The sequence below is a fragment of the Agrilus planipennis genome, unplaced genomic scaffold (genome assembly GCF_000699045.2).
Source record: "Agrilus planipennis isolate EAB-ADULT unplaced genomic scaffold, Apla_2.0 scaffold5, whole genome shotgun sequence".
NCBI classification, from domain to species: Eukaryota; Metazoa; Arthropoda; class Insecta; order Coleoptera; family Buprestidae; genus Agrilus; species Agrilus planipennis.
The window spans coordinates 3,436,012-3,451,876 of NW_020442468.1; the positions used below are offsets into that span (position 1 = coordinate 3,436,012).

The 15,865-nt window shown below is 34.0% G+C and overlaps 4 protein-coding genes across 6 annotated transcripts; 1 reads left to right on the forward strand and 3 right to left on the reverse strand.

Annotated features, from left to right (window-relative positions):
- Positions 1–631: 631 nt before the first annotated feature.
- LOC108736209 (ubiquitin conjugation factor E4 B) lies at positions 632–5,687 on the forward strand. Of its 2 annotated transcripts, none has more exons than XM_018468566.2 (8): positions 632–1,264; positions 1,648–2,091; positions 2,148–3,522; positions 3,578–4,052; positions 4,109–4,422; positions 4,485–5,005; positions 5,058–5,379; positions 5,472–5,687. In XM_018468566.2, the coding sequence occupies exons 1-8, from the start codon at positions 1,241–1,243 to the stop codon at positions 5,531–5,533; spliced, it is 3,537 nt and encodes a 1,178-aa protein (XP_018324068.1). In that variant the 5' UTR covers positions 632–1,240; the 3' UTR covers positions 5,534–5,687. The 2 variants fall into 2 exon arrangements, with proteins under 2 accessions (XP_018324068.1, XP_018324061.1); XM_018468559.2 differs by lacking the exon at positions 632–1,264 and adding an exon at positions 1,439–1,535.
- A 193-nt stretch (positions 5,688–5,880) lies between these two features.
- Positions 5,881–6,964, reverse strand: LOC112906683 (ubiA prenyltransferase domain-containing protein 1 homolog). Its single transcript, XM_025981298.1, has 2 exons — positions 6,267–6,964; positions 5,881–6,209 (listed from the first exon to the last, which is right to left on the reverse strand). Exons 1-2 carry the CDS (start codon positions 6,802–6,804, stop codon positions 5,881–5,883), a joined length of 867 nt encoding a protein of 288 aa, XP_025837083.1. The 5' UTR covers positions 6,805–6,964.
- A 2,032-nt stretch (positions 6,965–8,996) lies between these two features.
- On the reverse strand, positions 8,997–10,182 carry LOC108735084 (ubiA prenyltransferase domain-containing protein 1 homolog). Its single transcript, XM_018466903.2, has 2 exons — positions 9,620–10,182; positions 8,997–9,562 (listed from the first exon to the last, which is right to left on the reverse strand). The coding sequence occupies exons 1-2, from the start codon at positions 10,155–10,157 to the stop codon at positions 9,159–9,161; spliced, it is 942 nt and encodes a 313-aa protein (XP_018322405.1). The 5' UTR covers positions 10,158–10,182; the 3' UTR covers positions 8,997–9,158.
- An 85-nt stretch (positions 10,183–10,267) lies between these two features.
- LOC108735060 lies at positions 10,268–15,077 on the reverse strand. 2 transcript variants are annotated; one of them, XM_025981333.1, is made up of 11 exons: positions 14,664–15,077; positions 14,450–14,569; positions 14,274–14,392; positions 13,748–14,216; positions 13,411–13,680; positions 13,188–13,349; positions 13,025–13,127; positions 12,742–12,960; positions 12,127–12,472; positions 10,910–11,993; positions 10,268–10,354 (listed from the first exon to the last, which is right to left on the reverse strand). In XM_025981333.1, exons 1-10 carry the CDS (start codon positions 14,842–14,844, stop codon positions 10,950–10,952), a joined length of 3,033 nt encoding a protein of 1,010 aa, XP_025837118.1. In that variant the 5' UTR covers positions 14,845–15,077; the 3' UTR covers positions 10,268–10,354; positions 10,910–10,949. The 2 variants fall into 2 exon arrangements, with proteins under 2 accessions (XP_025837118.1, XP_025837117.1); XM_025981332.1 differs by having other exon boundaries at positions 13,025–13,349.
- Between the last annotated feature and the right edge of the window lie 788 nt (positions 15,078–15,865).

Consider the following 15,865-nt stretch of genomic DNA (forward strand, 5'->3'; position numbering starts at 1 on the left):
TCTGAACGAGAGACTTAATATCAGCAATTTCTTATGCTGAAGTGTACGATGTGTTGCATACCTATTTACAAACAATTCCTTTAAATTTTAATCATTGATTACTGTACATCTATTAAAAAACCATAATGGCCGACATCAGTGACAATGCGACAACAATTGAAAAAGAATGATGGCCGACAACAGCAACAATTAAAAAAAATGATGGCCGACAACAGCAACAATTAAAAAAAATGATGGCCGACACTACGTCATAGTGGAGTAATAAAAATGGTCGACTATTGAGAATACGAATAAACGTAGAACTCAAATCTTTTTTTAATAATATATATAAAAAAAATTATGAGTGATTTCAGCACAAGGCAACGTTCAACCCTTGTTCTCCAACTATTGCTAACAATGATGTCAATTCTTTAAAACGCATAAACAATTAAAATCAAAACGTTTCTCAAACAATTTTTAACGCATAGAAAGTGATTAAGCAACTTGTTCACAAAAGTGAATTTCGACTACTCGAAACAATGGTGCTAACATTTTCAAGTTCACAGTGACTGATAGGGGGGAAGAACTTGTCTATAGTAACAAATGTTTTCATTGTTTGTCACAATCAATTTTAATTTCAGTAGCTAACGATTTTCTTTCTCTTTCCTTTGTAGAAATTGGTAGCGGGAAATTTGCAGCATATTTATTGATCAACATATTTTCCGGAGTAATATGGGTTGCCTGTACGTTTGGAGCTGAGGCGCGAATTCAAAATCTTTTTGAAAAACAGCTATTTTCGCGTACGGAAAGAACAAAGAAAAAGAGATTTGTGCAAAAAGCAAAACATAAACAGCGAAAAGCGCAGAAGTCTGGTGGCCAAGTTCACGTTTTAAATTTAGAATCCTTTTTCCTGCAAATTCGGAATTTTGAAAAACGCACAAGTGAATACATGCAAATTGCGTTGCGTGCGCAACACTTTGACACGACTCGAGCGAAGTGAATCAGCTAAATGTAGTTTGCAAGAGTCAGAGAAGGATAGAATGAACTCAATTGTAAAGTGAGGTTAGACTGTGATTGGTGTAGAAACAGATCGTGAAACTGCTAATATTCTAATGTCATTGAACAAACTCAGCTGTTTGGAGGTGATTGACTGATTTGACGTCTTGCTGGTTTTGTGTAAAAATATATTTTATTTTACACCAATCTTTTGTTCGAAATTTTTGTTAGAAGTATTGAAGTTCCTTTAGCTACCGATGCTAAAATGAGCGAATTGAGTCAAGAAGAGGTGAGTTTTTTACATCCATACACTGTTTTATCATATTTACTTTCTTATTATTTGTTCGAGATAACATTGCAATGTGTTTGCTCGATGTCTTTTTATCAACAATAACGACGAATTAATTGGTTTTCAAGGAAGATTTTAATCCTTGTTATTGTCATGTTTTTAGGTTATTTTTATGATCAATACAATAGTGCAGAACGTTTGAAACAAGTAGTAATCTTAAATAATTTAAAACTCATCAATTCAAATGTTCAAGGCTTTTTGCCAATTAAACGTTAGTTGCCAGAAATCGTATTATTGCCAAAAAATAAAAAATTTGAGATGTCTTTGTTTATGTTTATGACGTCGATGTATTTATTAGCCAAAGTGACTTCTTTGTGTTACAGATACGTAAAAGACGACTTGCAAGGTTAGCAGCCTTAGGAAACGATTCCCCATCTAGCTTAACGTCGCCCCCAAACACTCCAATATCACAGTCTCCCTTAAGTGGCGGTTTAAGAAATCAATCCCCTTTAAATTTTGATTCTCCTACGGGTACGCCAATAGAAGAAAAATGCCTAGATCTAAAGCCAAAACCAAAGCTTTTAGAAGAAGAAGATAAAGCCAAAACGAGCCAGTGTTTTGATTGTAAAGTAGACCAGAAGTTTGAGGGAGTTTTTCAGATACCTAGTAAACCAATTGACATGCCTTCCAGTTCAAAGCACGCGCGACATTTACCCCAAAGGAGTGACTCTGAAACTAGTTCTATACACATGGAAGTCGATGAGGCAAGTGGCTGTGCAGAAAAAGGGGGCAACACCGACATTGATTCAGGAATTGAAAATATGGAGGTGAGTTATGAGTTTTTATTTGAGTTCATTTTAAAACATAACAAACTCTCATTCAGGTTGAAGAGGGTGACGTAAAGAGAGAAATATGTCGACAACGTACTACTTCGTCATCTGTAGAAATGTCTGAGGAACAAATACATTCGACTTTGTCCCGTTTGTTGAGTTGTACCTTCAAGGAGTCCTCAGAAACGTTCACGCATCTACCAGAGACAGCAGACCTTTTTAAAGAGGTGCCCAACATATCAGTTACTGCACTAACATCAAACAGCATCATGGAAATGCTCCAGCAGATTGCCTCCGGCGTGAATCCGTTCAAAAAGACTGATTTGCAGGACGACAGTAGTTGTCTGAATTCACTGTCTGTGAGTCCAACTCAAAATTTGAGTCCGGCTTCCAGTCCTGTTCTGAACTGTCCCATACCGTTCCTCTCGTTTAAAAGCAACGAACTCAATAACGAAATTCCGTCATTAAAACTAGCTCTGCACTACCTAATGATTTCTTATGCAAAAGTTGGCGTAGAAGAACGAAATAATCCTAAAAGGTCAAGTATTCCTCCCCTGTCGGACATCCTCAGTGACCTCAGGGAACAGCTCATCAATTATACAGCTCTTATACTTCAGGGTCTGATATTCCAACCGGCTCCTAACGCCCTCAAAGAAGGAAAGTCACCAATTTTAGTGCCTCTACTACAGCAGACGTTGCCTCGTGGGTTTATTTCTGAATTAGTTGCAAGAACTTACACTAGTCCTGATTGTTTTGCAAATATCTTTACGCCACTTCTTCAGGACCTATTTTCAATGATGCAGACGGCCAGTATTGTGGGAAACGAACACAGGCAACCTCTCCAGGCTCTCGGAGAACTGGCTGAAATCCGTTGCGGTCCCAATGGAAACCTCAGGCCCATTTGCAAACTTTTAACTCAACAGGCACAGTTTTTGCCCGAAACAATATCTCAGTCTGCAGGTCGTGAAATTACTAGAACGTCGTTTTTTGGACCTTTTCTTTCCATTTCTGTTTTTGCCGAGGACGAACCAAAAGTAGCCGAAAAATTTTTCTCTGGTAACACGACCAGCGATAAAAGCTTGACTCAGACGTTGCAACAGGAACTGGAAAATTCAAGGGTCATGCTACACAAGATTTTTCACGACGTTTTGGCCAATGCCAGTAGTCGAGATGGAATGCTACAATATTTGACTAATTTATTGAAATGTAACGAAAAAAGAGCACAACTTCAGGCCGAAGAAAGAAATCTTGCTGGCGATGGGTTCATGTTGAATGTTCTGAGTGTCTTGCAAATGTTAGCAGTGAAGGTTAAATTAGGAAAAATTGACTTTTACTACCTTTTCCATCCCAGTGCAGTTATTGACATTAAAAATGACACGAGACTGAAATTTTCTTCCCAAGAAACTACCGATTGGTTGGAAGAATTTGGTATGTTTTCTTTTCACTAAAAACATTTGTCTTTATATATTTTTTCTTGCTCTAGGTAAGCAAAATCAGTGGACAGAAGCAAAGTTTCCAACCCAGTGCTGGTTTCTGACCTTGCACTGTCATCATTTGGCCTTGATGCCAGCCTTGCAAAGGTTCCAGCGACGATTAAGAGCCATGCGTGATATTCAGAAGCTTTTAGATGACACGATAGCCACCGAGGCCCAGTGGAGGGACAGTCCTTTCGCTCATAGAAATAAGCAATTAATTAAACGATGGAAACAACAAGTCAAGAAACTTAATAAATCAAAAGCGTGTGCTGATGCTGGCCTATTAGACAAAAATTTACTTAGAAGATCGTTATCATTCTTCACTAGTGTTGCGGAATATTTGCTTTGTTTAATGACCAATAAAAGTCCAGGAGAGATCAATACAATCACGTTACCGCTTTCTCAAAACATTCCACCTGTCTTCGCAGCCTTGCCAGAGTGGTACGTGGAAGATATCGCGGAGTTTCTCCTCTTCACCCTACAGTAAGTTTTTAAATTTTTATTTCTGTTTTCAATTAAATAGAATTCTCTTTCATGAGGTATTGCCCCGTTGTGGTGGCTGACAACACAGAAAGTTCACTGCTCACGTGGATCCTGATAACGATTTGCTCGTCACAGTATGTAAAAAATCCGTACCTGATAGCCAAAATAGTGGAAGTTGTTTTCGTACTAAATCCCAACATACAACCCCGAACTGAATTGTTATACTCGCGACTTATGGCACACGAGTTCTCACACACTTTCCTGCCCAGTAGTCTCATGAAATTCTACACAGACGTCGAAACAACTGGTTCAAGTTCAGAATTCTACGATAAATTCTCTATTCGGTATCATATCAGCTTAATAATAAAAAGTAAGGGATAATTACACCAAAAAGTAATTTGAAACTATAGTATTTTAATTTTTCCTTTACAGGCATGTGGAGTTCTCCGATCCATCGCGAAGCCCTAATAAAAGAGTCTAAAAGTGGTAAACAATTTGTTCGTTTCGTAAACATGCTAATGAACGACACGACCTTTCTCTTGGATGAATCTTTGGAAAGTTTGAAACGTATTCACGAAGTCCAGGAACTGATAACTGACGAAGAAGGCTGGAGCAAGTTGCCCTCCGAACAGCAGCAGTCTCGTATGCGTCAGCTGAGCGCTGATGAACGTCAGTGTAGGTCTTATCTGACCCTTGCTAGAGAAACTGTCGACATGTTCCATTATTTGACGGTGGACATTAAGGAGCCGTTTTTAAGGCCCGAATTGGTCGACAGATTGGCGAGTATGCTCAATTTTAATTTGCAACAGTTGTGCGGACCCAAGTGCAAAAATTTAAAGGTAAAGAATCCCAACCGGTACGGGTGGGAACCGAGGAGACTCTTGAGTCAATTAGTTGACATTTATTTGCACCTGGACTGTGAAAGCTTCGCCACAGCCTTAGCAGGAGATGAGGTAAGTTTGAAACATTTTCTTTACTCAGTAAATACAATTTTCTTGGTTGCAGCGTTCGTTTAGAAAAGAACTGTTCGATGATGCCATGGTACGTTTGGAAAGAGCTTTGATAAAGACTCCGGTGGAAATAGAGCAATTCAAGGCCCTAGCAGACAAAGCAAATAAGATTTTGATACACAATCAGAAATCAGAAGATTGGCTAGCAGATGCCCCTGAGGAGTTCCGTGATCCCCTCATGGACACATTGATGACCGATCCGGTGCTACTACCAAGTGGCCAGGTTATGGACAGGTCAGTTATCATGCGGCACCTGTTGAATAGCAACACAGACCCATTCAACAGACAACCACTGACTGAAGACATGTTACAACCAGGTAAGGGTACTATTTTGTTGATTTGAAACTAAGGAGGAGTTTATAAAAAAGAAAATGCAATAATTATAGTAAGGAGTTAATTTTAATTTCAGTGACCGACTTAAAAGAAAGAATAAAAGTTTGGAAATTGGAAAAAATTCGTTCGACTAAGTAACCATATTGGTTGACTGGATAACAACACACCAAAGTGTTCCCTTTCCAAACAGTCTTTAACTTTCATTAATATTTTTTTCGAACATTTACTCGTTTCAGTGCAATTTTCTTCATTCAATCTATTTTTTATTTGTTTATTAATTCTATCCTTATTTAAGTTTGCTTTTAAATAATAATTATACAAAACAGGCGAATTATGATCGTTTGCTTTTGTAAAAGTATATGTTGTTCAAGAAAAGTTTCTTCTTTAGGCAAAATTTCAAAGTAATTATAAAAATAGTAGACAGCCTAATCTGATCTCTAACTAAACGAAAATCTTTCTTAAAAGTGTTTAAAATAATTTTGTTTTTATGTATTTTTTNTTGGAATATTCTGTATATTCCCTGACCGAAATTGTTTTTCTATTTCAAAAGCTCTTGGAAGAGTGATTAAAGGCAGCATAAACCATTTTGAATATTTAAATGACATTACCATGAGCATTATGTAAGGTATAAATAAAAGGAAAGCATACAATATGTATGAAGCAGTATGTCCTATGAGAATGGCCAGAGTGACGATCCCATTCTTTCTGTCCAATTCCATGTCCCTGGTGTTGTTGCTATGAAGAATAGCTTCTGTGTTAAGAGCCAGTGGGATAGCATAATAAATGCAGGCCCATTCAATGCGGCCAGTTTGTGCTAAGAAGGCGAAAAATACAGAAATGGGACCAAAAAGTATCAAAATTAACACATCACCTAATGCAATATATTTAAAACCAATGCCACCAGTATACAAGAAACTTGATGAAATACCACCGAAATATACTAACGCTAAATGTTCCATTTTAGCCGGTGAAAGGGTAGTAAGCATAACAAAGCCCACACATCCTATAAGATAAAGCAAAGCACCCAACGTAACTACTTCCTCTTCTGTCAAAATGTGGTCCACTAAAGTACGATCGTCAGCCTTCCGATTGTCGATTCCCTTGATGTAATCAAAGTAAGTGTTAACTAAGTTACCAGCCCCATGTACTGAGACAACTGTGAGGACTGTAAAGATTAGGTTAAGATAGCTGAAGGGAACATCACCTGGATATTTTTGAGCAATTGTACAGCCCAAAAGGGTTGGCATGAGACTTCCACTTAATGACCAAGGTCTAAGGGCGATGAAATAATTCGAAAATTTCATTAAACCAGACTTCTGCTGCTTAATAGGAGGCTTCGTTTTTCCGTTGACTAAAGTCTCATCTACGTTCTCTTCTTGTTCAAACTTAAGAAAATTTCTCTTGGCCATTTCGAGTCAGAACTCTCTAAACTTTAACTGGGAGCTCTTTCCTTTCTTATTTTGATCATGAGAACCTTAAAAACATTTAAATTTCTTCTTTTTTGACGTGACTAACGTCACCTTAACCTCAAATGCTAACCTCAATTTGTCTTCTTTTTCTTCATAGCACTGTCATAGTGAACGTGTTTATTGATACGCTATAGCAGCTAAAAAATTTAATTCTTCTAATTAAATTTATCAATAAATCATGTTTAACATCAAAGATTACTCAATAAATGAACTAATTACGCATCCGTTTGCTTTATTTTTACCAATTAATGTTATCTCATTGTGTTTAATTGCGTTTATTTTGGCCAAACATAAAAGAACCTATATTAATAATTCATCTAGATAACAAATTAATTCAGTAAACTAATTTTAAGAAATTTTTTGTTAAAACTTTCCGATTATCCCTTGTATTACAGTCAAAAGTTATATGGTAACCTCCATATTTCACATATCTGAAGCGACATCTCACGGCCGATAGTGAAATATATATATCCTTTACAAGTTTCAGCCGTATTTATTAGATGGCTACTAAAGTTTAAGTGGTAATAATAATAACATTAAAATTTGCCCGGAAGATTTTTGTTTTAATTCATCAATAAATGATGGTTAATATCGCAAATCAATCAATCGATTGCTTAATTACGCACTTCTTATCTTTAATTTTGGCAAATAACAGTAATTTATTGTCCGCATTGCATTTTTCTTGGTTAAAATTGACCCATGTATATTAATGAAAATAGAACTTTTGCTAAAAATTTTTGCTTAATTTATCAATAAATCATGTTTAACATCAAAGATTACTCAATAAATGAACTAATTACGCATCCGTTTGCTTTATTTTTGCCCTAACTATCAAAATTTATTGCATTTTTTGCATTATTTTATGTCAAAATCAACCCATGTATGATGTATCAACATTAATATTTCAACGTAGCCCAAAAACAAAATTAATTTTAAAAAATTAAGCATTTTACGTTAAAAGTTTCCGATTATCCTTTATATTTCAGTTAAAACTTACAGGATATCCTTCGTATGTCACGATCCTGAAGCGACATCTCATGGCCGATAGCCAAAATATATTTAGTTTACAGGTTTCAGCTGTATTACAGATGTTTACCAAAAGCTACTAAATAATAATAACACTAAATTTTGCCCGGCAAATTGTCTGATTTCCCATGCAACTTATGCTCTCCTAATACAAATTCTCGATTTTCGAAGTTTCGCTAATTTGTTTAATGTTTAAATTTTCTGCGAAAGTTCGATTTTAATTCCTATACGTGGGTCGACGTTGATTGAAAAAACCTAAAAACATCATAAATAATCATTTTTTTAGAAAAATAAAGCAAGCCACAGATAGTTCTTATCATTTATTAATCAGTTGTCGATATCACTTGCCATTTACTGATTAATTAAGATAAAAATTTGTCTTAATGTTCGATTTTCGTTCCCGAAAATAACCCATGTATAGCTACCTGTCGATTGTTTTTGGGAACCGAAATCGAACATTAGGATAAATTTACGCTTAATTAATCAGTAAATGACAACTGATATGGATAATTGGTTAATAAATGATAAAAATTAGCTTTGGCTTGCTTTATTTTTCTAAAAAAATGATTATTTATGGTGTTTTTTACGTTTTTTTCGGTCAACGTCGACCCACGTGTAGGAATTAAAATCGAACTATTGCAGAGAAGTTTTGCTTAATTCGTCAGTAAATCACATTTAATATGCTCTCGTTTGCTATATTTTAGTCAAAAAATTGTTATTTATGGTGATTTTGTACTAAAAATGCTCAGTTAAATTACATGTAAATCTCATTTATTATTTCCTTATTACAATTTTTGAAACATTCTTTATTGTCACAGTTTAAAAGGTCTTAAATACTATATAATTAATGTACTCGATATGGATTTATTTTTCATAAAACAGCATATACTAGAAAATCTTTTCATAAGTTCAAAAGATACATTTAAAATAAATTCATGTTATAAATAATTGTTTTGAATCTTTTAATTGATTTTTACATAAAGCTAAACAGCAATTTTAGTAATTCTGCATTATTTACTCTGTATAAATACAAAATAGACCAATTATAACAAATTATTACCATAAAATTGAAATTAAATAAAAATTATAATAAATTAATCAAAAAATGAATTAGTTACATATAAAACTTGCTTACAGTACTTATTATTATTATAAACAAACATCCTTGATACAAAATTAGAACATTAAAATGATATTCGTATAAACGTACAGTAACTTTTAAACAATAAATAAAACAGCCTTTAACTATGCAACAACAATTAAATATTCTACTTAGAGATAAATGGAAGTGATGGAATAAAACTACATGATAAAATGTATAGAATGCCAAGGATCAAATTCAGTTTAGCAGTCTTCCTTGGAATATTCTGTATATTCCCTGACCGAAATTGTTTTTCTATTTCAAAAGCTCTTGGAAGAGTGATTAAAGGCAGCATAAACCATTTTGAATATTTAAATGACATTACCATGAGCATTATGTAAGGTATAAATAAAAGGAAAGCATACAATATGTATGAAGCAGTATGTCCTATGAGAATGGCCAGAGTGACGATCCCATTCTTTCTGTCCAATTCCATGTCCCTGGTGTTGTTGCTATGAAGAATAGCTTCTGTGTTAAGAGCCAGTGGGATAGCATAATAAATGCAGGCCCATTCAATGCGGCCAGTTTGTGCTAAGAAGGCGAAAAATACAGAAATGGGACCAAAAAGTATCAAAATTAACACATCACCTAATGCAATATATTTAAAACCAATGCCACCAGTATACAAGAAACTTGATGAAATACCACCGAAATATACTAACGCTAAATGTTCCATTTTAGCCGGTGAAAGGGTAGTAAGCATAACAAAGCCCACACATCCTATAAGATAAAGCAAAGCACCCAACGTAACTACTTCCTCTTCTGTCAAAATGTGGTCCACTAAAGTACGATCGTCAGCCTTCCGATTGTCGATTCCCTTGATGTAATCAAAGTAAGTGTTAACTAAGTTACCAGCCCCATGTACTGAGACAACTGTGAGGACTGTAAAGATTAGGTTAAGATAGCTGAAGGGAACATCACCTGGATATTTTTGAGCAATTGTACAGCCCAAAAGGGTTGGCATGAGACTTCCACTTAATGACCAAGGTCTAAGGGCGATGAAATAATTCGAAAATTTCATTAAACCAGACTTCTGCTGCTTAATAGGAGGCTTCGTTTTTCCGTTGACTAAAGTCTCATCTACGTTCTCTTCTTGTTCAAACTTAAGAAAATTTCTCTTGGCCATTTCGAGTCAGAACTCTCTAAACTTTAACTGGGAGCTCTTTCCTTTCTTATTTTGATCATGAGAACCTTAAAAACATTTAAATTTCTTCTTTTTTGACGTGACTAACGTCACCTTAACCTCAAATGCTAACCTCAATTTGTCTTCTTTTTCTTCATAGCACTGTCATAGTGAACGTGTTTATTGATACGCTATAGCAGCTAAAAAATTTAATTCTTCTAATTAAATATGAATTAAGTATATCAAAGAAATATTTCCATTAGCTACNAGTGTTCTTTATCTCTGAGATTTTTCACTACTGTTATCCTTTGAATTCTTTTCCTTTGCTGGGCATTTTCCACATTTTGATTCTTATCTGGAATTTGAACATTATAACTACTTTTGTTATGAATATATTTATCAGAAAATTATTTAGCACTTACCTCCACCTTCCTCCTCAGTTTCAGACTCTGTCAAAGAATTAATTTTAATAATTACCTATTTTGAGTTAGTTTTAAAAAGTAACAGCTGAGACACTACTACAACTTACTTTTTGGCACCAGTTTTAAATTTAAAATTTCAAGTGATAACTTTATTAAATTATTCTTGAGCATTTATTCGCATTTAATTTAATTTTGTATGCCTGTATTCATTAAATAAAAAAAATATATTTACTGACTGTAATGTTTGCAAAACTTTCACTAAAACAAAACAAAAAAACTGCAACAATTTTGTTAAAAAAATAACCAATTTAATAATTAATAACATTTACTTACATGGCAAACCTCAGATAATGGCAAAAATAATATTTTTTTTTTACTCTTGGTAGACGTATTTTAAAAAGGCGTTCTCGAATTGTTTATGAGGACCTCCACATTCATTAGTGCTCCCTTCAATTACGTTTTCACTTGTCTGCAGCACTCCGTCTTGGTCCACTACAGCCTCCATAACTACCGTATCCTCCTCTGTGTCCTCTTCCATCGTCATTTCTAAATCAGACGATTCATCTTCGGGGGGGCCAACAATAGAAAAGTGAGTAGCATTTATCAGGATATCATCAGTGTCTCCATCATATCTGTAGAAGCCCCAGATCCACAATTGATTCTCCATACACTTTATATAGCCCAGCACTTTACCAAAGAAATTGTTGATTTCAATTTTTGGATGATCTTCGATGTATAGCCAGGCCCTGAGAACGTTCTTCTTTTGGAAACTGCTCAGGTCCCTTCCAAAGGATTTTTTGTCTGGCTTGGAATAAGTTCCACGAAGGAACGCCTCGAGTTCTATAATTTTTTCGATTACGTGACAGATTGTCACTTGAGTCTTTGACATTTTCCCCTTAGTCAAAAGCAAAAAGTCTCTTAACTTTTTAAAGGGGGCGATCACGTTCTCGTTTATTCTGTTTTCGAGCTTGTGCACACAGAAGAGATCTGGGGTCACGTTTATGATCCACTGCGATCGTATGTGATCGAAAAGGGGTCTCACCAAGTCCGAAATGTTCATGTGTCTTGCCTCTAGTTCTATGTTATTGAGGCCGTCCAGAATCGTGTTGACAGGCAAAAGGGGAAGCATAAGAAGCATGTGGTAGATGTTCCGAAAGAAAGAATTGGTTTCTAGATCTCGAGATAGATTCAGGGAGCATACTTTTTTATATAAATTTTGGGTATAATAAAAAACAGAACCTCCAATGTTCGAATCCACGTAAACTTCAGCTAAAGCATAGTAAAGATTTGCTTCATAGTCAGTTATTATTTCCAGGGGGCGTAAAGAAGGGGCCAAAACCGTGTATAAATATGAGAAAATCATTTTGAAGATTTCTTGAGTCTTTTTGTTGATAATGGCGAACAGAATTGGATAATACTAGAAAAACACAAAAGATAAAATATAAATATTCAAGAATAGTTTAATAACTTAAACAATTATCAAAGTTTTTTAAACAATTAGTGAATCATTTTCCTCCCATTGCAGGTAAACAAATAATTATAATACTTACACTGTCATCAATCCATACCAAAACGGTGACCAGTTGATATTTAAAGTCTTCGTGTGTGTCAATCTTGAAGGAGGCGTCCACGTACATAATTTTACTGTCGGACAGTTGCTGGATAACGTCACTGTTGGCGAAAACGATGGCCATTCCGCCATCGTCACTGTGGAACTTTTCCTGGTAAAATTGTTGATTGCTATGTGTGAAATGCAACTTTTCGAAGTAGTCTTTTTCTATGTGCTTATAAAAGTCTTCAAACGAATTTATGGGTGGCGTCTTTTGTGCCAACTGGTGACGACAAACCTCGTTTATCACGTTACGAAGCGGTACCAGGCTACGAATTTGAGGATCTCTGAAAAAAGAAGAATAATAGATTAATTTATTAAAATTAAACATTAAAGTTTACTAGGAATTTTACAGAGAATTAAATTCTCTTGAAGGTGATTGTCATTAATCCTGATTTTTCTTTCAAAAATATAAACTTAATAAAGTTGATTATATAAAATTTCGCGATGCCAAGATTATATCAATGAAATAACTTTTTCCAGTATAAGGATAATTTTAAATAAAACTAATTGAATAGGATCATCTTTGGGGAAAGTGTACAAGTATAAAACTTACTGTAAACAAACGTCTTCGTAAATACTTCTGATATTTAGAGTTTTATCTGTTTGAATTTTTCTTCTCATAACACTTAAGAACATTTGCTTCTTTTTTGTAGCTTCATTCGGAGATGGATGATTATGGGGTATTTTTACAACCAAATAATTGTCAAAGGTGTCTCCAATTATTTTTTGTTCCGCATGAGCACCACAATTAGGGACAGCACATTTTAAATGTCTAATTATAAAAGAAAAATAATTTACAAGACCAAAAGAACTCTTTATCATTGATTTTTACCTACCTCACGCTGTTCTTTAAGAGTCCATATTCAAAAAGGTAGTTATCAGCCATGACAAAGACAGTGTCATAGACACCTTCTCGAAGATTACAAGGAAATCTACCCACTGTGGACTCATATTTTTCAACAGCTTTTATTTTAATGTCTTTTGGAAGTTTAACATTACCTGACGAATGCTCTTTTCGTATTGTTGACACCGATGCAGTTTTGACGACGATTTTCTTCTTTGGATGGGGTTGCTGCTCTGATTTCACATTAATATTATTGTAGTGTTGCCTTTTAACACCAGGAATAATTACTTTTTTGGTTGTCATATTTGTAGAACTGCCTAATTTCATTTAAAAGAACAACTATATAACAAACTTTTATACTGTAATAATAAATCTTACCTTCAGATAAAGTGGAAATAATATCCTCAGTGGAGGACTTCTCTTTATTTGTCAGTTCTTTTTGAGTAGGAGACATGTCCTCTTCAATGAGTACAGTATCGGGCCCATGAATTACTTCCATGGTCTTCTCTATTTCATCTACAGCAGAAACAACTTGTTTTTGAAGTTTAATTGGTGTGAAAGAGTGTTCTTTATCTCCGAGATTTTTCACTACTGTTATCCTTTGAATTCTTTTCCTTTGCTGGGCATTTTCCACATTTTGATTCTTATCTGGAATTTGAACATTATAACTACTTCTGTTATGAATATATTTATCAGAAAATTATTTAGCACTTACCTCCACATCCCTCCTCAGTTTCAGACTCTGTCAAACTCTTCTTTTCAGTCTTAATTTGAATTTTACTTTCAAGTACAAATTCTAATGGATCACCATCAGTTTCTTCCTCCTTACCATTATCTTCTGTTATGCTACATTCTTCATTTTCTTCTTGAATATCTTCCATTGCTTCATATAGCACCTCAAAAGCATTATCATCTTCAGGCAAATCCAAACTGGCAATCTTTGTTCTATCACTTTCAGGTTTTATCACTAAAGATCTTCCACCTGTATCAGAAACAAAATGAGTTACTGTTTTCTGCTTTTTATTATCCTCTTCATTATCAGTAGATATTCGACGTTTCCTTGTTAACCTTTCATGAAGAATTTCATCACTAACTAAGCACTTTTTTCTAAATTCGTGAGCATTCTTTAAAGAATTTAAACAGCTGTTACAGATGTGTTTTGGTAGTTTATCATGTTTGGATATCTAAAATAAATTAAACTTTTATTATAAAAGTTGACATAACCTCAACCTTTTGGATACCTCCAAAGGGAAAGCACACAACATTAAAGTAGACATAACTGTAACATCATCTTCTATGTAGTCGAGTATGCTTATTTCCACATCTTTTTCAGACATACAAGCCCTACAAGTCTTCACATCTAAAACATTAGATTCAAATGTAATATACAGACTCCTAAAACTGCATCTGAAATAACCTTTTTCTTGTAGTGAATCCTTAGGGTCTTGTTCCAGTTTCTCTTCATATTTATTAATTTTTGTTGGGTTTCTAATTGTGGGTATTGCACCTTTTTTGATTTTATTGATACACTTTGTATCTGAAGTTTAAATGTCATTCAAGCTATGCATTGATGTTTTAAAATCCATAAAACATAATGTGAAAGAAGCAACGTCTATACTTTTAAAACTTACCACATATTTCTTCAGCGTTTACGGAGTTGGGTTCGAAATGATCCAAACAAACAAAACTATCTTGTCGAGGGAGGTTTTTTAATTCTAAAACATCTAACCACACTTGCTTAATAGTCTGATTTTTCGGAAAAGGAACTCCTGTGGTATTTTTACAGTTTGGCACAAAACATTTGTTACTCATTATGGTATTTGTACTATAATGGCGATTACATTTATATGTATTGAAAAAAATTAGGGTTTTTGAGAGTTATTCGTAATTACGTAATTATCTATGTAGCAGATGTATTTAATTTCACGATAATAATAACAATATTATAACTAAATTTTAAGAACTATAACACTTTTAACCGGTAAACCACACAAGCTTCTAGAAATTAATCTGTAAACGACGTTTGACATTTCGATTCGATGTTGCCAAGCTGTAAACTACATTTTCTCTAAACTGCTGCCAACTTTTATATTTAAAAAGTTTTAGAGTTGATGAAAATTAGATACACAGGAACGGACATTATACCTACTCTTTTATTTTTCTTAAATTATACTTCATATACGATTTTGAAACATTTTAAAACTAAATGAAATAATTACTTGAATTAAAGGGTAAAAGTCTTAACAGAATTAACCAATATTCTCTCATATAACATTCAAGGTCAAAGAGTTATTTGAACTATCCTTACTACTAAAAATAATGTACAGTTATAAGCCAAAGTAGCATACAGTACTAATCGAAAATACTGTATAACAGTTAAGTTCTATTATTTACTTAATAAATGAAGTTTCTGATCGAAAAATATGATAAAACGTTCCTGAAATAGAATATCCAAGCGATGCCAATAAAAAATTAAACCCATTTAATTTTTCGGGATTTAAACGGTTGGGTTAGGTTGAAGTCAATTAAAAAAAAAACAATTATAAATGAATCCATATATATTTGTATGACACATGAAGTTGAGAGATACGAAATAATTTGTATTGTTTACTGTTTGTATGTATTACTTACTGTAAACTAAATAATAGAGACACACAAAAAAGAACTTAACTTTAAAATCTTAGTTCTAGCCTTACATGTTATACATTTGAACAGCATTTTTGCATATTTGAGATCACAAAATGTATATTTATCCGCAGAATAAATTTAACATTTAGTCGATTGTTTTTGTAGGGAATGTAATGTATTTTTGGATTATCGGGTCTATTATTTA